A 21,991-nucleotide genomic window follows, 5' to 3' on the forward strand; every position below is an offset into this window, starting at 1 on the left:
GAAAATGCTCTCGGGTAGATTCCTTGGAGGAGTCTGGGGCTGCTACCTGGGGTCTCATGTCCCTTGTGCAGAGGAGAAAGGATTCGTCAAGCACCTTGGTGGAGTCTTGGGTGGAACCCGGAGGAGACAGCTTCCTCCAAAAATGGAAAATGCTCTCGGGTAGCTTCCTTGGAGGATTCTAGGGCTGCTACCTGGGGTCTCAGGTCCCTAAGGAAGAGGTGAAAATACTTTGGGAGGTGCCTGGGAGGAGTCTCGGATGGATCCCGGAGGAGACAGCTTCCTGCAAGAAAGTCAAATCCTCTCGGGTAGCTTCCTTGGAGGAGTCTGGGGCTGCTACCTGGGGTCTCAGGTCCCTTCAGCCGAGGTGAAAACACTCCGGGAGGTGCCTGGGAGGAGTCTCGGGTGGATCCCGGAGGAGACAGCTTCCTCCAGAAAGGGAAAATCCTCTCGGGTAGCTTCCTTGGAGGAGTCTGGGGCTGCTACCTGGGGTCTCAGGTCCCTTCAGCCGAGGTGAAAACACTCCGGGAGGTGCCTGGGAGGAGTCTCGGGTGGATCCCGGAGGAGACAGCTTCCTGCAATAAAGAGAAATCCTCTCGGGTAGCTTCCTTGGAGGAGTATGGGGCTGCTACCTGGTGTCTCATGTCCCTTCAGCTGAGGTGAAAACACTCCGGGAGGTGCCTGGGAGGAGTTTCGGGTGGATCCCGGAGGAGACAGCTTCCTCCAGAAAGGGAAAATAATCTCGGATAGCTTCCTTGGAGGAGTCTGGGGCTGCTACCTGGGGTCTCACGTCCCTAGTGCAGAGGAGAAAGGATTCGTCAAGCACCTTGGTGGAGTCTTGAGTGGAATCCGGTGGAGACAGCTTCCTCCAGAAAGGGAAAATCCTCTCGGGTAGCTTCCTTGGAGGAGTCTGGGGCTGCTACCTGGGGTCTCAGGTCCCTAAAGATGAGGTGAAATCAGTCCGGGAGATGCCTGGGAGGAGTCTTGGGTGGATTCCGGAGGAAACAGCTTCCTCCAGAAAGGGAAAATCCTCTCGGGTAGCTTCCTTGGAGGAGTCTGGGGCTGCTACCCGGGGTCTCAGGTCCCTTCAGCCGAGGTGAAAACACTCCGGGAGATGCCTGGGAGGAGTCTCGGGTGGATCCCGGAGGAGACAGCTTCCTGCAACAAAGTGAAATCCTCTTGGGTAGCTTCCTTGGAGGAGTCTGGGGCTGCTACCTGGGGTCTCAGGTCCCTTCAGCTGAGGTGAAAACACTCCGGGAGGTGCCTGGGAGGAGTCTCGGGTGGATCCCTGAGGAGACAGCTTCCTCCCAAAAAGGAAAATCCTCTCGGGTAGCTTCCTTGGAGGAGTCTGGGGCTGCTACCTGGGGTCTCAGGTCCCTAACGAAGAGGTGAAAACACTCCGGGAGGTGCCTGGGAGGAGTCTTGGGTGGATCCCGGAGGAGACAGCTTCCTCCAGAAAGGGAAAATCCTCTCGGGTAGCTTCCTTGGAGGAGTCTGGGGCTGCTATCTGGGGTATAGGTCCCTAAGGAAGAGGTCAAAATACTCCGGGAGGTACCTGGGAGGAGTCTCGGGTAGATCCCAGAGAGGGTAGCTTCCTCCAGAAAGGGAAAATCCTCTCGGGTAGCTTCCTTGGAGGAGTCTGGGGCTGCTACCTGGGGTCTCAGGTCCCTTCAGCTGAGGTGAAAACATTGCAGGAGGTGCCTGGGAGGAGTCTCGGGTGGATCCCGGAGGAGACAGCTTCCTCCAGAATGGGAAAATCTTGTCGGGTATGTTCCTTGGAGGAGTCTGGGGCTGCTACCTGGGGTCTCAGGTCCCTAAAGATGAGGTGAAATCAGTCCGGGAGATGCCTGGGAGGAGTCTTGGGTGGATCCCGGAGGAAAGAGCTTCCTCCAGAAAGGGAAAATCCTCTCGGGTAGCTTCCTTGGAGGAGTCTGGGGCTGCTATCCAGGGTGTAGGTCCCTAAGGAAGAGGTGAAAATACTCCGGGAGGTACCTGGGAGGAGTCTCAGGTAGATCCCAGAGAGGATAGCTTACTCCAGAAAGGGAAAATCCTCTCGGGTAGCTTCCTTGGAGGAGTCTGGGGCTGCTACCTGGGGTGTCAGGTCCCTTCAGCTGAGGTGAAAATACTTCGGGAGGTACCTGGGAGGAGTCTTGGGTGGAACCCGGAGGAGACAGCTTCCTCCAGAAAGGGAAAATGCTCTCGGGTAGCTTCCTTGGAGGAGTCTGGGGCTGCTACCTGGGGTCTTAGGTCCCTAATGAAGAGGTGAAAGGATTCGGCAAGACACCTTGGTGGAGGCTTGGGTGGAACCCGGAGGAGACAGCTTCCTCCAGAAAGGGAAAATTCTCGATGGTAGCTTCCTTGGAGGCGTCTGGGGCTGCTACCTGGGGTCTCAGGTCCCTAAAGCCGAGGTGAAAAAACTCCGGGAGCTTCCTGGGAGGAGTCTCGGGTGGATCCCGGAGGAGACAGCTTCCTCCAGAAAGGGAAAATCCTCTCGGGTACCTTCCTTGGAGGCGTCTGGGGCTGGTACCTGAGGTCTCAGGTCTATAAAGCCAATGTGAAAACACTCCGGGAGGTGCCTGGGAGGAGTCTCGGGTGGATCCCGGAGGAGACAGCTTCCTCCAGAAACGGAAAATCCTCTCAGGTAGCTTCCTTGGAGGCATCTGGGGCTGCTACCTGGGGTCACAGGTCCCTTCAGCCGCGGTGAAAGGATTCGGCAAGACACCTTGGTGGAGTCTCGGGTGGATCCCGGAGGAGACAGCTTCCTCCAGAAAGGGAAAATCCTCTTGGGTAGCTTCCTTGGAGGCATCTGGGGCTGCTACCTGGGGTGTCACGTCCGTAGAAGCCGAGTTAAAAATACTTTGGGAGGTGCCTGGGAGGAGTCTCGGGTGGATCCCAGAGGAGACAGCTTCTTCCAAAAAGAGAAAATCCTCTCAGGTAGGTTCCTTGGAGGAGTCTGGGGCTGCTACCTGGCATCTCAGGTCCCTAAAGAAGAGGTCAAAATACTCTGGGAGATGCCTGGGAGGAGTCTCGGATGGATCTTGGAGGAGTCAGCTTCCTCCAAGAAGGGAATTCATCTTCGGTACTTCCCTTGGAGGAGTCTTGTGTTGCTACCTGATGTCTCGCTTGCCTATGCCGTAGTGAAAAGACTCTTTAAATAAGTCGGAGGCATCTCAGGTAAATCCCACAGGAGACAGATTCGTCTAGAAAGGGAAAATCCTCTTGGGCAGCTTCCTTGGAAGAGTCTGGGGCTGCTACCTGGGGTCTCATATCCCTGCAGCAGAGGATAAAATGCTCCAGGAGATGGCTGGTAGGAGTCTTGGGTGGATCCTAGAGAGTAGATTTTCCTCGAAGAGAGGCCCGATAACTGAGGCCGCTGCCTGGGAGGAGGCCTTGCTCTGTACCTTGTATTACAGTGACCTATGAGGAGAAGAAACCTCCATCAGGTGTCCATGCGGGGAAGCCCCTGAGATGCCTTCAGTGGAGGGAGGGAAGGCCTTGGGCAGTGCTGGTGTTCCCTGGTGCCACGGCAGCCCCAGGAGCCCTGGCGGCAGCTCTTGCTCCCATGCTCAGGGAACAGCCGATCGCCAGTTCTGGGCTCAGGAAGGAATTTTTTCCCCTGGGCAGATTGGCACAGGTCCCCAGGGGTTTTTCGCCTTCCTCTGCAGCATTGAGCACGGCCCCTCTCCAGGGCTCCTCGGGGCCATTTCTGGCCAGCAATTCCCTGCTGTTGCAGGACCAGGAGTCCAGCTGTGCCCTCCATCGCGCCGCCTCTCTTCCCTGTGCCAAGATGGCGGGGGCACCTCAAGGACTCCCATGCATTAGGTCGCCTGGGCGTCCATGTGCAAATCCTGGCCTGCTTGGAAAGGCTGCAGGCACGATGCTCCGTCAGAAAGGAGCTGCCATTTGCCACGCAGTTGTGCATAGAATAAAAGCGGAGCGTTGGTCTCCTCTGCCACAGTTGCTGTTTGTGTCTCGTTTGTCCTGGTCGCAAGCCGAGAGCATCCGCACAGGCCCGGGCCTGATCCCGTTCCCTGGGTCCAGGGCTGCGCCTGCATGCCCTGCCCACTCCGGGGGAGTCTGGCAGCCTCTGCCCTGCCGGCAGCCTGGGTTTCCCAGGGCCTGTCCCCGCGGGCAGGGATGGGACAGGAGCCTGCTGCCAGAGCCTGGCCCCTCTCCGCATCCCCACTTCCCAGCGGGCAGCCCAGTGCCTGCCGCCCTGCCAGACCCCCGTCCCCAGCAGCAGCCCAGGGGCTGCGGAGGGGCTGCGGGGAGGGAGGGGAGCACCTCTGTCCCCGCCAGCCTGGCCAGCATCCAGCCCTTGCCTCCAGGGAGCGGCAGGCTCTGCCATGGCCGTGCTGACCTCCAGCCCGGAGGGTTGCTCAGTGCTGACAGCAGCAGGAGTTGCTGCTCTCCAGGAGAGCGCTCGAGCCTGGCCCCCTGCACCCAGTCCCAGGGGCACCCGCCGCCTCAGCCTGGGGATGCCCGAGGGCTGCGCCTCTGCCTGCTCCTGTGGGGACCCACTCACGGCCCTGTTGTCCAGGCATTTTTGCCCCTCGGGTCCTGCGACTTTCCCCTAGGAAAGCACATATCCCTGTGGCACAAGAGCAAAGCAGAGGGATGTACATGCCAAGGTCTTCGGGAATCCCCACAGGGCAGCAGGTCCAGGTGCCGGACCCGCTGCCTGCGCGCGCTGCCCACCCGCGATGCGGGGTGTCCCTGGGAGGACACTGCCCACCCTGCTCCCAGCAGCGGGGCTCATTGGCCACAGGAAGCTCTCCCGTGGGAGATGCCGTGCATCCCAAGCCTGGAGCAGCCGGGCGTCCCCGGCCCGGGCCCGCTCTGTCCGGGGCGCTCCTGCGGGGGGTTTGGGTCAGCAGCCAGGTACCTTTTCCAGCCCGCTTGGTGCAGAGGCGTGGGTGGGCGTGGGTCATCCCCTCTTCCCCGGGAAGGGCAGGTTATTCCGTGTCTCTGTCCTGCACCCATCAGGGTTTTTTGTTCTGCCAGCTGCTGCCCAGCGAGGAGGTTTCGGCTGAGCTTAGCAGGGGTGTCCTGGCACCCACCTAAGGAGACCTGCTGCTTGCTCAGCATCTTGGCCGGTTCGCCTTGGCGGGGGGGTCCGGCACTGTGCCCAGCCCAGCCGAGCCCAGTTCATCCAAGCCCAGCCCAGCCCAGCCCAGCTGAGCCCAGTCCAGCCCAGCCTCCTGAGACCTCCTGCCCAGGGCAGGGGTAGGTGGGCAGATGGAGAGGGACACTGCCCAGGCCGGGGAGCGACCCGGGGTCCCCATGTCTCTGGCAGCCATCGCCCTGCTGACGAGGACACCGACGCAAAGGGATGGAGCCGACTCTGGCGATGCCAGCGCTCTCCAGAGGCGTCAAGTGCCAGCCAGGACTAAGCCTGCACCAGCCCTTGGGGCACCCACGTCAGCCTTTGCCTTGTGCTTGGCACTGCTGGCCAGCCTGTCCCTGCCGCCGGGCTCGGTAGCCAGCCGCGGCTGGGCTGGCCCCGCTCTCGGACTGCTGCATCCCAGGCATGAAGTGTTGCCCAGGCTTGCCCTGAGAGCGGAGCAGCTCTGGAGTGTTTCCTCCTGCTGCTGCCGCCGCTGCCGTTGGTGCCTGGGACGCAGCGGTTTCCCTCCCAGGGCCCCGCTGGTCTCTGCCCGCAGGACAGGACCACTCGGGCTCCGTTGGTGCAGCCCTGCCCCGCATGCTGCGAGTGGAAAGCGGCGCAATCCTGCTGCAGCTGCCGCGGGGCCAAAGCCACGGGGGAGCAGGGGTGGGCTGGGGTGAGGGTGGGTGCCGCGGGAGAACAGCGGGGCTGGGTGGGCTCTGGGCAGCAGCACCCGGGGCTGGCCCTGATGGGGATCTTCCCGGCCCGGCCCCCGGCATGGCTGAGGGTGCCGGTGCCTGCTTTTCCAGGGAGGAGCGGAGGAGCTGGCAGAAGGAGCTGGGCAGGAACGTGAGGAAGGGCAGCTGCCAGGCTTTGTGCTCCCCGGGGACACTTGGAGCTCCTGAGGGGCCGGGATGGGCTTTCCCCCTCTGCCCCCCGGTTTTGTCAAGATTTGTGCCCCACGTTAACTTTGTTTGTCTCCTGACTCTGCTTACACTCTACTGGGGTGGTTTTTTTTTTTAGACCAAGATCTGGTTTTGTGGTTGGCACAAGAGAACTCACTGGGATGTGGTTTTTCCTGCAAGCATCACTGTTAGGCTTTCATGGGATAACAAGTGGCTGGTTTTTGACCATTGCTCAGCTGATCATCGGAGCTTTTCAGTTGTGTCCGTTTTAGAAGTACAACGTGGCTGCCAGAAAGGCTCAAGACAGCTCTCTGAGAGGGTGTTTCCCCTCAAAAACCCCAGATGAGACTAACGCTGCTGAGTTAGTCCTCCTGCACTTCTGTGGCCCTCCAGGAATCGCACCCTGTGCGTGCAGCAGGGGAAGGAAAGAAGCTCTGGGAATCTTTGCATGAAAGGTGCCTAAACCAAGAAAAGGCAAAGCTGACATCATCGCAGTTTGGGAAAAAAAGGGATGAGCTCCCAGGGCCACTGTCAAGGGACTGTCATTAGGCTCCAGAGTGAACATTGACTTGAGAGGCCTGGGCAGAGCCCAGACCCCTTTGCAAGCAGTTGCAAGACCTGCCACGAGGGAAGGCCAATGCCTCTGATGCTCTGCGCTCCCACTGGAACCCAAAGCGCTCCAGCACCCACCACCAGCACCTCCTGCCCCTCTGCCCCCTCCCACGCCTGCGCCAGGGCTGCAAAGGGGTTGCCGTGCTGGGGCGCACGGGGCACTCGGGGCCACGCCACGCCACAGCCACGGCCAGCCTTCCCCTCTGCAGCGGGGTCAGGCCCCGGCGTCCCCAGGGACTTGCCCCGAGTCCTGCTGTGCCGAGGAGGCAGCCAGGTGCTGCCAAGCGAGCGTCGCCAGGCTCTCTGCAACAGGGTCCCCCTTGGTCAGGAAGCTCCCCAACCAGCTGTCCCGGCCCCGCCCGAGGGGTGCTGGCGGGGGTCCCCTCCACAGGCCTCCTCAGGAGGCATCTCTGCCTGGATCGGGAGACCCCCCGGCGTCCCCACGGGGCACCTCTCATCAGAGGCGCCGCAGAGGCCCCTCCCTGGCCCCGCTGCTCAGAGCTGGGCCACGTCCCGGGGCACACGGCCAGGAGGCGGTGGCGCTCGGAGCCACCCGATCAGCTCCAGGCACGGCCACGCCAGGCGGGGGGTCTCCCCCCGAGCAGCGGCAGGGCCGTGCCTAGGGGAAGCAGGCGGGTCCGCAGGGGTGCAAAGCCAGCCCCGGGCAGCGCAGTCCTGCCCGCCAGTCCCTCCTCACCGCCAGCAGCCCGAGGAGAGCCCGGCCTCGCCTGCAGCCGCCCCCCGCTCTGGCACCGCCGCCGGGACCCGCCGCCCCAGGCGGGCACCGGCCCGGGCCCAGCGCCGCTCCCGCTGCTCGCCTCGGCTCGGCTCGGCTCCGGCCGCGGCCCCGGCCCGGCCCGGCCCCGCCTGAGGCAAGGGCGGGCGGCGGGCTCGGCGGGGCCGGTGGCCGTGGCGGGGGCTGCTCCCCTTGAGGGGAGCCGTGGGCTGCCCGGGGGTCGCCAGCGCCGGGCCTGCCCGGGGGCCCCGCAGGCCGGCAGCGGGGCTGAGCAGGCGGCGGCGGCGCCATCTCCCCTCTGGGCAGGCCGGGGCCCTGGGCCGGCGGCGGCGGCGGGTGCCGGCCTTCCCCCAGCAGGCCCGGCCAGCCCCGGCCGCTCCCTCCTCCCTCCCTCCGTCTGTCCCGGCGGGGGGGCTGCGGGGGCAGCAGGGGACCGCCTCCCGCTGGCGGCTGTCCGGCGGAGGCCGGGGGGCCCCGCGGAGCCGTGCGGGTGTGGAGAGAAAGGAGCTGCTCCTGGCTGCGGGCGCAGGGGCCGCGGGGCCCCCCAGCAGCCGGGGCTGTCCCGCACAGCCTGGGCTCGGTCCCGGGCTGCGACGCGGTGCTGGCCGGGCTTTCTTGGCAGCCCCCGGGGCAAGAGGCCTGGGAAGCCTCGGGGGGGTTGGTGCTGCCATGTCCAGAGCAGGGCAGCTGGAGGCAGGTAGCCATCAGCTCCAAGTCTGTCCTCTGATCCTGCTCAGACATACCCTGCTTCATGGGCACAGCCACTTGAATCGGCGACCTTCTGCCTTGGAGGAGATACTGGTGGGAAGTCTGTCCTCGAGGGGAAAAACCGCCTGTCCTCTTTTCTTCTTGTAGGAGAGATCTGGCAAAGGGTTGCAGTAACTGAGCTTTGCCTCTCTGCTTCCCTAGGCTGGCGTTCAGGGAGAGAGAAAGATGTCGTTGAAGCCGTTTACCTATCCATTGCCTGAAACAAGGTTTCTTCATGCAGGCAGGCTGGTGTACAAGTTTAAAATGCGGTATGGCAACTTGAAGAGGTAAGCATGTTAAAGCTGCAAAGTCAGCCTGCAGTTTGATGCCTGCCTGGAGCAGTGAGTTAATACGAGACCCTCAATTCAGCTGTTGGGGGCTGCTCATCTGCTGCCTTCTTTCCCTGGCCGTGAAAGCGGTCGCTTCAGAGCTGCTACTGCACTTGCACAGGCTGAGCATTGGCCCGAGAGAGTGACGTGAGCTGAAAAAAACGCTCCTGTGTCACTGCCGTGTGTGGATTTTGTGCTTCAGTAGAAAAAGAGGCTGTTTTTACTGACAGTATTTGGAAAGTTTGTCAGTTTTTTGCTGAGAAGCTCTAGAGCCTTTGTAGTGGTTTAACCCCAGCCGGCAGCTAAGCCCCACAGGGCCGCTCACTCACTGCCCCACAGTGGGATGAGGGAGAGAATGGGCAGGGTAAAAGTAAGAAAACTGGTGGGTTGAGATGAAGACAGTTTAATAAGTAAAGCAAAAGCCGTGTGCGCAAGCAAAGCAAAATAAAGAATTCATCCAGTGCTTGGCATCGGCGGGCAGGTGTTCAGCCATCTCCAGGAAAGCAGGGCTCCATCACGTGTGACGGTTACTTGGGAAGACAAACGCGATCACTCCGAGCATCCCCCCTTCGTACTTCTTCCCTGGGTTTTATTGCTGAGCGTGACATCCTGTGGCCTGGAATATCCCTTTGGTCAGTTGGGGTCAGCCGTCCCAGCCTTGTCCCCTCCCAACTTCTTGTGCACCCCCAGCCTGCTCGCTGGTGGGGCGGTGTGAGGAGCAGAAAAGGCCTTGATGCTGTGCAAGCACTGCTCAGCAGTAACGAAAACATCCCTGTGTTATCGGCACTGTTTTCAGCACAAATCCCAAACATAGCCCCATCCAAGCTAGTGTGGAGAAAATTCACTCTATCCCAGTGAGAACCAGCCCCGCCTTGGAGCTCTGTGCTCAAAGTATGTTCTTATTTCTTGGGCTGCCTGCTGTTAGCAATGTGCCTTTCGCTGGCCTTGCAGTCTGGCGCTCAAGTGTGGCTGCAGAAGGAGTCTTTGGAAGCTCTCACTGGCTGCTGGCAGTAGATGTCTGCTGTGCTGCTGGGACTTTTTCTCTCAAGGTTCCCTTTCCAGTGGCACTCCTCTTCCAAATGTGTTTGTGACAAACCTGTGGTGTGGTTTTGAAACAGTCCTGCAGGCAGAGGGGCTGAACAGGACTTTTAGGATAACCGCCTCCCTGAGTTTCAAGAAGGCCCTGTAGTGGCAAGCCTGAGAAATGGGAATGAAGGGAGAGTATTTTAGCGTATGGTACTGCTGGCAGGCAAGGAAGAGAAAGGCAAAGAGCCTTTGAGCGTGCAGGGGACAATGAATAGGAGGGCTGTGGGAGGTACCAGTTGTGTGGTAGGCCTGAAATAGGAAGTTGTAGTTAGTAGCCAGCAAAGTAACTAAAGCACAGGGTGCTGAGTAGTCTGGTCAGGTGGGGAAGATGTGAAAGAAGTAAAGAGGATGATGTTTTAGAGGTGAAAGAAAGACTTTCCCTGAGGGTATTGGCCTGGAGGAATCTGCTTGTGTCTGCTGGTCAGACACACAGAGGTGATGGGCAAGTGGTTTTGGGAGTGGGCAAAACCTTGAGCAGCTCCCTCAAGGAGCTCTGTAGCTTTGAGTTTGAGAGGGGCCTGAGAATCCTGGAGGCTGCGCTCGATAATAATCCCAGAAGTTTGAGGTACTCCGGCAACAGGATCTGGAGCTGCTCAGTTTGAAGGGTAGTATTCCAAAGCAGGTGCTTATAGATTGTGTCCTGCTGAAGGAGTGTCCTGTAGAGCTCACACTTGGTCTGCAACTTGATGATTTGTTGCTGTCTCAGCCTCTGATAAATAATTTATAATGATAGTGTTCATAGTTATTAATAAAAACCCTTCAGAGCAGTGGCTCAGCATAATCTCTCTCCCTGTGTACATCCTTCAAGGCTGTGATCAGCAGCAGACAGCAGTTCAAGGCTGATACCCTCACAGGCTTTTGGAAGGTCTTACAAACTGTTGAGGCTAAATCTCTTTTCAGATGGTGGCAACCCTGCAGAAACTAGGACTGCGATCCTTTTGAGTCAGCAAGTCTCCCTGCATCGGAGAAACAGAACAGAGTTGTGCCATCCCGGAAAACCTGTTTTCATGGCAGTGAGGTTGCAGCAGGGCTAGAACGCCGTTGGCAGTGACTTGAGCGTCTGCCTATAGAGTGGTTTTATGAGTGTGAGGGAGTTTCCTTTTGCAATCAGATGTGCCTGCTGGCATTGCCAGAGCCTGGGTTTACTCTGGAGGTAACTGTTGTTAGCTGCAGAAGAATGGAAGAGAATGTGCTATGAACATCGTGCCAGTTAGGCTGTCTCCGGACCTGAAGCTCTGTTAAATCTCACGCCGCACTTGTCTCCTTTTTCCTTTGTAGGCTGGCTCTTTGAAATTTTGTTGCATGACTTTACTTTGGGATGACTTGAAACGCAATTGTTTCTTTAGCTTTGCTGATGAGCAGTTTGCTGGAATAGTGTCTGATCCAGGCGGATGAACCTTCCTCCTTGTTTTGTTGTCTGTGTTGATTTTGGAGAGGAAGGTGTGTTGCCTGTCTTGTGGTATCGCGTAGTGTTCCGAAGATCCTTGAAATGTTGCTCGTCTGTGAGTAAGCTCTTTCCCGCAGCATAATCCCTTTGGAAGGCACTGCCAGTAGTGTGTGTATATTTCTGAACAGCCTGGAGGTGTTTGATCTCCTGATGGTAAAGAGAGCACTGCATTTGTTGGAGTTTGGCGTCTGTCATTGTCCCTGCACGTCTCACGGTTTGTGTGCATTGCAACATCAGTTCTTGCAATTCACTGTCATACTTGAGGGAACAGGGCATGAGACTTGTGCAGCACCTTTTTTGTTTCATAATAACTTCTGGAATTGGTTGTGAGCTCATCAAGTCAGTCTTCACATCAACATGGTCAAACACAGCAAAAGCAACTCTTTTTACAGTGAAACTTGTGAAACTCTTCCCCATCGTGTCATGGTTCTGGCGAGTAGGGGGTGCTTATTCAACGCATCTGGATTCACTCCCAATCGATAAGAGAGAGTAAAGGAGTAAGTCCTAAGTGCATACAGAGCCTTATGCCCAAAGCAACGCTGTCAGTCAGCCGGCAGATTTGGGAAGTGAAACTCCTTTTCCCCACAAGAAGATGGTGACCGATCTGAGGACAGGTTCCCAAAAGAGCGTTGAAAGAATTGCAAGAGCTGATCCCGGCTGATCATAGAGCGGATTATCTACCCGTGCCTACAGGCTTTTGCTTGAGCAAGGTCATCTTCACTGCAAGTCTCCTGAATCCCCAGGGAAAGCCCGGTAACAATGAAGGTTCTTCCCTTCTTTAACGATTCAGAGATGACTCTGGTTTTGCATCTCTACGCTCCAGGCTTAAAAGAAAATAATTCCCTCCTCCTCCCCAAGCCCCCCCAACCCGAGCAAGGAATCTCTCGCAGTCAGATAGCAGGTCTGACATCCTTGTCATGAGACCCTGGATGGTGCCTTGCTTTCTTCCATTCTTTCCACCCTCATTTCCTCATCAGCAGGGCAGCGTCCCTTCCTGAATCGTACTTGTGTTTCCCTGCTGATTCATGAAGACTCCTGAGCACAGCATGAGCCTTGGGTGGGCGATATCTGTCCTTCTGCTGTGGTGCGCTGTGTAATTCCTTTCCTTAACTTGTTGCGTATCAAGCAAGGAGAGAGCCTTTCCAAAGAGGAAGGAAAGCTCTCATCTCTGACCAGGTTCTGGCTGGGGACCCTGAATGTGGAGGATATGAGCATGGCTGCCTACCAGACCATATAGCAGAGAATACTTGCATGCCATAAGTGCTTGCACTCCACTGCATTTACTTATTTCCAAGTAACTGTTATGTCATTTGCTTACTTTTTGATGGGTTCGGATTTTCTTTAAGACCTTCTCTTTCCCTGTGCATTTTATTGTTGGCCGATACCTAGCAACAAACAACTTTTGAGAAGCTGGCTTACAACAGATGTAGTTAATATTTGGGAAGAGAGTTTGATGCAGGCAGTGCCCAGCTCCCAGCATCACAGGGCGTAGCTCCAACGCTGTGAGGACCCGTTCCTCTGCAGGTTTGCACTGTGGAGGAGATTAGAGACGTGTCGTGCCGGTTCCTTCTTTTAGTCCCTTGAGTAGAATGGCATCGCGATGGGCTGGAAGACGGAGGTGCTGGTTTGAGGGCACCTTGTCAAAAAAGCAGTCCTAAAGGTTCCTGAGGATCGCCTGAAAAGATCTGGTCTCTCATCCGTTGTATCCTCAGACACACAAAATACAAATGGGCAGAAAATTCACAAGAAACAGTCCCTGTGGAATACTGGATGTTTTTTAAGACCAATGAATTAGGAATTCATCTGCCTGCTGAGTATTTTCTGTGTGCAATGGGAATGATGTTTTGTTGCTGTTTAAACTCTTAGAAGGAATGTAGCTGCCTTGCTTTTTGATTGGGGTGGGACTAACTCTCTGTTTGTCTCACAGTGCTCCTGATCTCGACAACACTGAAAGTGCTGCCAAGGAGTTAGAGGTAGGAGATGAAGCGGGTCCACGGTCCCTTAGCTGAATGTTCAGCTGAGCAAATCTTTTGTTTGTTATGGGACTGAGGGCACTTTGTCAAATGCAACATTTCAAGTGAGAGGAATGGGGAACTTCTCTGGAGAGTACGAGGGTGAAAAAAATGACGTAAATGAAAACTGTCATCAACAGGCAGCATTAGCGTAGCAGAGCTTTTATTTGAAATATTTGAAAGAAGCTACTGACTGTTAGAATTGGACAAATGAAAACTCCTATTTGTCGAGCTAGTTGCACTCCGTTCCTTTCTGATTCCTGTTCAGGTTCATTCTGCAGTAGCACTTTCCCATGGTTTCACTCTCAGCCCCAGACCTGACCAGTGCTTTTAACTTCTCAGGCTTGCCTAGCTGTCAAAGCCTCCTGTTTTTTCCGGAGCTGTGGCAGTACTGGTGAGCTCACTTGGCAGAGGCTAATCTAATGCTAAATTGCACATGCTTTCCTCGTAGCTGTGGAGCTAGTGGAACCAGCGGACGTTCTTTGAATGCTTTGTGACCAAGCTTGGTTGCAAGCGATGAGCTCTGTTGTTGTCCTCTGCTTCCTGAGACAGAAGGAAGCCCCTACCAATCCCGAGGAAATGAGACAAATACACTGCCTGCTTAGAAATGCTCCTATGACTCAATTTTAAAAGATGTTCAGAGTACAGGAATAGCATTGTAAATATTACTGGAGAAAATGTGCTGATTTTAATTGATATGGGAAATGATTGTTTATTTTTTTTTTCTTTTTCACTTTTGGAAATACTGAAAGGTATTGCTAGAAAAAGTTTCCTGTTTGTAAAGCAGGAGTTTGTTGGGGCTGAATGACAGTTCCTTTGTCACTGGATTAGGTCAATATTCCGAAAAAGAGGAATATGTTTATTTTTGGAACAGGTCAATGCTACATGTGTTTTGCAGGCAAAAAGGAGACTTGTTAAATTTAGAACTTCCTAAATTTAAAAGCACAGGTCCACTCTCCATAGGAGTGCTTCTGTGTTAATTCAAGCTTAAAATCTTAATTCACTTCAGTTTAAAAGCCAAAGGTCTAGAACCTGCTTGTCCGTGATTCGTGCAAACTGTAAAGTAATTTAAAATTTTTTCCAGTCCTTGAAACTACTTCACAGGGGAGTTGTGGCTATCTCGTTAATATTCTTCCTTCGTTTCTTTTTTTGGCCTCTCCAGGAAGCCATTCGAGTGATCCTTGGAAATCTTGATGATTTACATCCATTTTGTACAGACCACTTCACTATCTTTCCGTGTATCCTTTCTTTCCTACTCGTAAAAGAAAAGATGCAATGACTTGTATCTGTTGGGCATTGCTGAATTCGACCTTCATGTCTCGTAGCGTGCAGATCTTTAGCTGGAGTATGACTCCTTTGAGCTTTGGGGTTTTACGTTAGCTGAAGATCCTCCGAGACTGCTGTCTAGCGTCATCCATTCTTGCGTGCATGAGCTCCGAGGTGTCAGAACTGCACCCACAGGGAGGAACGCCTGTAACTGTGGCGGTTTTCATATCACTTATCATTGTTCCTCTCATTTTGAACTGCAAAGTAAATGTAATGATGCTACTCCTATGAATCCTAGTCCTTTTCAGTTTTTAAAAGAATTCCTTTTCAGTTAGAAAAGCTGATGAGGTTTTATGCGTAGGGTTGGGAGAGCCTGGCCTGTTGTTTCTTGTGGGAGAATGTCAGTACTGAAGTGAAATACAGTTAAGGAAACACAATGCTTTTAATACAAGTGCCTGATGGGAGAGTATCAGCTGGATGAGTCTTTCTTGTAGTGTGTTACTTGTGTTTTTTCACAAAGTTCATACCGACAGATTGTATTTGCTCCCTTCTACACATGTGCAGTGTGGTAGGACTTCTGAAGCTTTACAAGAAGACATTGTGAGGACTCCTGCTCCTTTGAAATGTTAGCGCTATGTTCTTAAGTCTTATCGTCGTTCTCAGATTTGAGTAAATGGGAGAGAGTATCGAAGATGAGATTCAAACATGAGGATGTCCATCTTGTGCCTTATCCCTACATTTGCACTATGTATCTGGAACTCAACTCATTTCAGCAGAACGTATCTCGTGGTAAGTCTGTGTGGTTATGTTTGGAGACTTTCTGGGAACATCTATGACCTATGTCTTGCTTTTCCCTTTCCCTTCCTCTGCTGTGTCTTTGAATGAGAGGGAGCAGAACTGCGTGCAGTATGGCTGTACCATGGATTTGAAATCAAGCAGAAGAGTGTGTTCTCTTTTGTCCTGTATTGCTTTTCTAAAATGTCCTGAATCTCTCTTTGCCTTTTCAACCACTGCTGACTCTTTGGCTAATGTTGTCACCTCCCTAGTGTCTCCTTTTCCAGGTTTTCTGTGAATTCCCTGAACAGCCTCTGGCCCCAGCTGAGACCTCTGTGGGACTCTGCATTTAACCTCCTCTGTTGTGAAAATGGAGTGTTTATTCTTACTATTTCCTGTTCTGATTCTTGGTCCCTGGGAAAAGCTGCTGGGTATTGTTACGACTGCTTAATAGATATTCTGGTCTCCTTTATAAAATGGACAAGTGGTGATTTCTTAGTCTCACCAAGTCTTTTGCTTGCGTGTAGCATCCCCTATCAAATATACCATGCTTGGATGTCAAAACTTCTAAACGTGGAGAAGTCACTCGCTTCGCTGTACGCCTTGCTCCAGTACTTAATTGCCCTCCCCAAACAGTTGTACAGCGTTTCTATTCTAAAATGATGCACAGCATAACGTGCTGTTACTTTCAGGCAGTGATGTTTCAAGTTTCTCTTGGCAGGGATTTTTCTGCAGGAAAATAGGTATGGATCCCATGCATCCAAGGTTAGCTGGCCAAGATTGTCTGGAGGCTGTGCTCCAGATGTCCTTGCATCTTCCACGTGGTGCCCAAAACAGGGTGATGCCAACTGTTGTTCAGTTCCTTCTTCTCCTCTGAAGGCTCCTTTGACTTCTTCAAGAAAAGCAGTTGTCCCCATCTCATCGACATGTGGCATTCATAGCCAGGAATTCTAGTTCTGAAAGAGCTGTATTGGCAGTTTTTCAATTTCAACATAACATAGACAAGTCCAGCATGGCTTCTAAGTAGTTTCTCTTGTTCTTGGAATGTGAGGTGCAATGCAAAAATGTACTTGTAAGTTGGTTAAAGACAGTCCAGTCACCAAATATTCACCAAATTTTATATGACCTCTGTTACAGGTAAAGCAAGAAACCAGGGCAGTGGTGAGCTTGTAAGTTGTGTGTGTGTGTTTATTTTGTTTTGTTTTTTAATGTTATATTCTAAATAGTCTGGAGAAGCAGAATATATATATCCAGGCAATGCTTTAGTTCCCCTGTTTCTAGGTGTCAGTCAGGCAATGTAAGATGGCACTGAATTCTCCCCTAGAACGATGCAAGTTGAGAGAAATCTTGCTGTCAGTTCCATTGGACTTGGAGTGAAGTCCTGCCTCAGGACCCAAGAGCCCCACTGGCCTCAGTTAAATGTCTTTACTACAAGTGTGAGCTGAGCTGTGCAATGGTTTCTTCACTGTGAGTGTCTGTATGAGGTCAAGATTGCCGAATAATTAAGTTGTTTCCTTGGTGCTGTCTGTGTCATAAACAACAAAGTTAAGCTGCTTTGGAAAATTTTTGTTTTCATGAGAGCTCAGGGTAGGTTTGTTTTCAGTATGGGCAAGTGTCTGAAGATGGAGTGAATGAGTGAAGATGTTGTGTCCAGATTCCCCCAAAGGAAATCCCACTCCCTCTGCTGGCATTACATTCCTGCTAATTACATTCCTGGGCCCTCCTCTAAAACTGGAGCACACAGGGTGTCCTGGAGAGCAGTATTTGTTGTTTAAAACTGTGGAGCATAATTCTCTGGATGGCCTCTCAGTGCTTGTCTTCTGTTTGAATAAGGCAGTTAATGTTTTATTCCTGAATCACTTTTTGGTTTTAAACATGAACCATTTTGCAAAATATGAATGTATGTAAACTCTGAATTTTGCTGTAAAACAGAAAAGTCAAAATCCAATTTGATCAGTAACAAGTTTGTGATGTTTTGAAGGTCAAGAGAAGAAATGAAGTGTCAGCAAGTACTGCAGTGGAAGAGACGGTGAAGAGGAGAAGAGTGGAAGTCGGGGCAGAGACCTCATGCCCACAGTCGGGTAGGGACAGGTGAGTTGACTACAAAATAGTCTTCCAGGGCACATACCAATATTTTTAATGTCTCTTGTAGCTTCCCCATATTTCATTCCTGTGTAATCCTTTGCCCCACTGGTCTTCTTCCTTCTCTTCTAGAGAGGTGGTGACAGAATCTGAGCAGCATTGCCCATATTTAGAGAAAAGTTGCCCTATGCTTTCAGGTAGCCATGCCATTGACTAGAGGTCTTCCTGCTTATCTCCTTTGTGTTAACGTTATCTGTAGAATCACAGCGGGATGAGAACTCAGCAGCTAGACAAAGCAGTGCACTGGCTTGCACAGCTGAGCCGGGGATGACAAGGGAAGAACTGGGAACAGTTTTCTAGCTGCATCCCAGCCTGTTCCTCTGAGTCAGCTGATGAATGCTGCCTCTCAGCTTGAGTCTGAGATGTCTGTCTGTGGATTTCACAGAACCATTGAGGTTTTTGGGACCTTTGATATCATCGAGTCCAACCCCTCCTGCTCAAGCAGGGTCACCCAGAGCAGGTTGCCCAGGACGTGTCCCCTCAGGTTTTGAGTGGACTGCAAGGGTGCGGATGCCAAAGCTTCTGCAGGCAACTGGTTGCAGTGCTTGCCCACAGTTGCAGTCAAAAAGTTTTTTCTTGCATTCAGATTTAATTTCATGTTTTGCAATTTGTGCCCTTTGCCTGCCAGAAGGCGCTGCTGAGGAGAGCCCGGCTCCCTCTTCTTCATTCCCTCCCATTGGGTGTACGTTGATAAGATCCCCCCTGAGCCTTCTCCAGGCTGAACAGTCCTTGCTCTCCCAGCCTCTGCACATATGAAAAGTGCTCCAGTCCCTTTGTCATCTTTGTGGCCCTTTGCAGGGCTCACCCCAGTGCGTCCCAGTCTTGTGCTGGGGAGCCCACTCTGGAGAGAGCACACAGACTGGCCTTAGCAGCCCTGAGCAGAGGGGAAGGATCACCTCCCTCGAGCTGCTGGCAGATCTCTTCCTAACGCAGCTCAGGATGGTGTTGGCCGCCTTCAGCACAAGGGTGCAATGCTGTCTCATGGTGGCTAACTTCAAGCTTAGTTCTTGATGACCTTTCAGAGGCAGGCCCGTTATTAGTTCTAGTCCAGCAGGCTTCTTTCTTTCATGGAGTGTAGCTTTTAAAAAAAGAAAATTGGTGTCTGTACTTAATATTCACAAGTATGTGTCAGAGAGTCTCAGATCCAGCGTTGTGATCGGAAGTGTTTATGCTGACCTTTCCCCTTCCATGGTGATGTACAGACCATGTCAAATCATCTCCCTTGTTGCCTTATATTCTACCCAATTCCCAAAAGTATTTCACGCAGAGATTATAACGAGAGAAGTCTGAAGCCAGTTCTTTTCCTGCTCGTACAAATGTGGTCCTTTCATTTTCCTCCCCCCTCCATCAGTTTCTAGTCACAACAAAACTGCTGGAAATGAGTGAAGAATGAGACCAGGATCCAGAATGCTTTCTGATCTCCGTTAGCCAAGATGTGTGTTGTAGATTCATAAAATACAAGGCCAGAAAGGGCTATTTCATGATCCAGTGTGGCAGTTCTCTCTTAGTCCTGTGTCTTGCCCCAGAAGTTATGCTGTTCCAGACAAGATTAAAAGAGTAAATCATTTTCAAGTGTATTCCTGATTTCAAACTTACATCGACTTCAGGCCTTCTGTCATTTTCTTCTGGTGACTCTGTGAGACTGAAGAGTTCATTCAGTCGGAGCATTCCCGCCCTGGGAAGGAGTTTGTCTACTGTAATCAGACCACCTCTTGATCTTTTTTCTTTTTGGACAAGCTCTTTTGCTCCTAAGTCCTCACGGGGGATTTGGATTTGGGTTTTCTTGGGGTGCTATTGAGTGTTGAGCTATCAGAATCTCCAGGTGTCACTCCCCAGTGATACCAATCAGCTCAAAGAGCCCAATTTTGTGTGTGAAGCCAGGGCTGTTTTCCCCACGTACATCACTTTGTGCCTCTCTGTACAGAGTTTCCTCTGCCATTTTATTGCTCCGTGACCGAGTCTTGTAAGATCTTTCTATGGTTCTTTGCTACCTGCCCTTCTCTTTGTGTCAGTAACCTTGTAGGATTTGCAAGCTTTCTCAACTCGCTGCTCATCCCCCTTTCCATGTCGTGTAACACCCTTTTTCTCTCTAACTGCTTGTTGGTTTTGCTAGAAAAGCAGAAAGCCTAATACTGGAATGAGTGCATATTTTCATTTTTTAAATGAGACTTTGAAACACGAGTCCAAGTATAGATGAAGGGTATCTATCTGGTTGGCTAGAGGTACTAAAATCCCGATTTCTAATTTTCTAATACTTGGAGTAGGCATTTACAAGATTGCTTCCTTTTTGTGACTTTTTGTTCTTACTCAGTTCTTACTTATTTCACTTATTTTTTAGAACTGGAGCCGAGTGCGTCCACCACATGAGTAAAGCAAAGCATGGATTTGAAACGGTAAGCTCCAGAATATTGAGAAAGAGACAAGAGCATCTGTTTAGTCCTAGCTTCTTCAAGCGGCAAGCATAAAAATGCCTTCAGGTAATTTTTCTTCAGGCTCTCTGGTCAGGATGACTGGAGTCGAGCCTGCGCATCTTTCCTCTTACCAAGTGCATGAGTAGAAGTCAAAGAAAGAAAGAAAGAAAGAGAACTGAGAGACGCTCAGCCTGTCACTGCAGATAATTTTCCTGATTTAGTTAATGCCGTGAGACTAAACTGCAAAGATCTCAGGCCATCTAAAGTTTGGACTTTTGTGTGAACCTGAGCTTAGTGCAAGAGAAACACCATCGGGGAGTGGGTCTACTCTTCTCTTGTCTTCTCTCTATGACAAAGTTTTTCTGCTCTCTCTTAAAGAAGCTCACATGCTCATTTTGTTGTTTGTGGTCCTTTGTATTGCTGCTGGCCTTCCTCATGGGTATTGCTGGCTCACCTCTTGCTTCTGGCACTTCTGACTTTTGTCCTTTGCCCGTTACTCTGTTTCCTATGACGATGCCTTAGCAGGGCTAGTGTCTAGGGGCCTGTATTGTCCAGTGGCTGTTATTTCCCACAGCACCTCTGTTGATGTTTTTAAAAATCTCTGTCTGTGCCATAGCTGCTGTTATTCTTTCACTCTCTGCTCTGTGAAAGTCTACTCAATGAATGGCAGCTTCATGTTAGGCCCGTGAATGTCCTGAGGAGGGAGGAGTAGAAATCTATTGGTGAAGAAAGTCCTCATAGGAGCAGGAAAACAAACAAACTCACAGAACAAGAGAGTAGGCCTTGCCTTTTAGTTCTTCAAGCAAGCAAACAAAAATCTCCTCTAGAATAGAATTTTACATGGTGTAACAGTTCTTGGGTGCCTTTTCCTTTCAGAATTCCTCCAAAGAAAATGAGCGTGAGTTTAGTCCAGCGTCCCTTACCGTGGGCTGTAACCAAGTGAGTTTCTGTAAGTAAGGAATTCCTGGATTGTTTCCTTCAATTGGTCATCTTAAATGAAAAGCTGCAAGGCTTACATTGATATTTGTTTTCCTTTACAAATGGTGTTTGGTATTTTCCAGCATGTGAGATTAGGAATTAGAACCACCATAAAGCGGTAGGTCACCACTGATTTTGGCCGAGACTCTCTTCCCACGTAACGAATTCCCCCCCACAGAGCTAGGCTACGTAGCTCTTTCAGAGCTGAACTGTGAGATGGGAGCGTGCCTCCAGACCAGTCTGCATTGTGGTTGCTTTGAAAGCTGCCAGGCGTCACGTCAGTCAGAGTCTGGACCCACCTCTCAGTGTCAGGGTCTGCCGTTGGGTCTGCAGGGAGTGTGGAGAGAGGGAGCTTGTGATTTTGTTCTTGCTGGTGTTTCTTACAGGGGCACCTGTGGAATGCAAGCTTGAACAAAGAACAGCAACCAGTCAGGCTGAGGGTGCAGTGCAGCTGCTGCAGCAAATGGACCAAATGGTGACCAAAGGAAACATGGAGTCAGAAGGAAGAGGTCTCTCAAAGTTCTGGAGAAGGTACGAATACTGGAGCTCTGAGTGGATGCAGTCGTGGCCATGTGCGAGCCTGTGTCCGAGCCTGTGCCTGATTGTGGCGGTTCAGGTGATTCTACATTGTCTTGAAGAATGGATACCTCTTTTCTGTGGTTAACCCCAAATCTCCAAGGCAAAGGAACATTCAGGGATGTCCTTGTGTCTTGTGGTAAGGTGCAACATTCCCAATCAATGTTCCTCTTCTGAGCTATCTTTGGGAAAAAACCTCCTCACGGGGGTCGGGGTTACTGACATCAGTCATAGCCCTCGTACAATGTGGCTTTTATCAGCTGAGGAGTGCCACCTCCATCCAGCCCAATTTCTAACGGACTTAAACACTCCCCCTTCTACCAGGGCCTTCCTGGGGAGGGACCTTCAGTCCCCTTAAGGGAAGTGTGACCTTTAGTTGGCCTCTTAGCAGCTGTGGCCTTTGTAACTTTGACTCCCAAAGACACCATTTTAAACGGAAATTAAAGTAAGCATGCAAAGAGTTGTTGGGCATTGCTGACTAAAGGAGTGCTCTAAAGGTGTTGAAGCTGTATCCCGCAAGAGCAGTCTGTTCCCTGCACAGCCCAAGCTGGACATCGGCGGTAACTGTTTGTTTGATGGGTGAGTTAGTTCGGGAAGAAATAAAACTCCTCGTTAACCATCGTGTATGCCAGTCCCTTTAACTATTGAGACTAGACCGTTAGGGCACAAGTTCTCCTTTCTGTTGCCTCTCTTTTTTCAGTCTTCCTCTGTATAATTTTGTGCTGGGGTTGTGTCTTTGCGGTGGACAGCAATGACCTTGTTATTACAATTCTCAGAGAAGTATTGTAAGTATAACGTGCTCTTTTTGTTGTTGTTGTTGTTGTTGTTTCCCCAGCATAATCTTTGCGCCACTACAGCATCTTTTT

The 21,991-nt window shown here is 52.1% G+C and overlaps 1 protein-coding gene across 1 annotated transcript; it reads left to right on the forward strand.

Annotated features, from left to right (window-relative positions):
* Positions 1-8,290: 8,290 nt before the first annotated feature.
* On the forward strand, positions 8,291-21,483 carry MAJIN (membrane anchored junction protein; the record flags this gene model as incomplete). The annotated part of the gene is made up of 6 exons (XM_082324812.1): positions 8,291-8,391; positions 12,894-12,939; positions 14,141-14,216; positions 14,908-15,033; positions 20,936-21,080; positions 21,450-21,483. The coding sequence occupies 6 exons, from the start codon at positions 8,291-8,293 to the stop codon at positions 21,481-21,483; spliced, it is 528 nt and encodes a 175-aa protein (XP_082180938.1).
* Positions 21,484-21,991: the final 508 nt, after the last annotated feature.

The sequence above is a fragment of the Platalea leucorodia genome (assembly GCF_965183815.1).
Source record: "Platalea leucorodia genome assembly, chromosome: 12".
In the NCBI taxonomy this organism is placed as follows: domain Eukaryota; kingdom Metazoa; phylum Chordata; class Aves; order Pelecaniformes; family Threskiornithidae; genus Platalea; species Platalea leucorodia.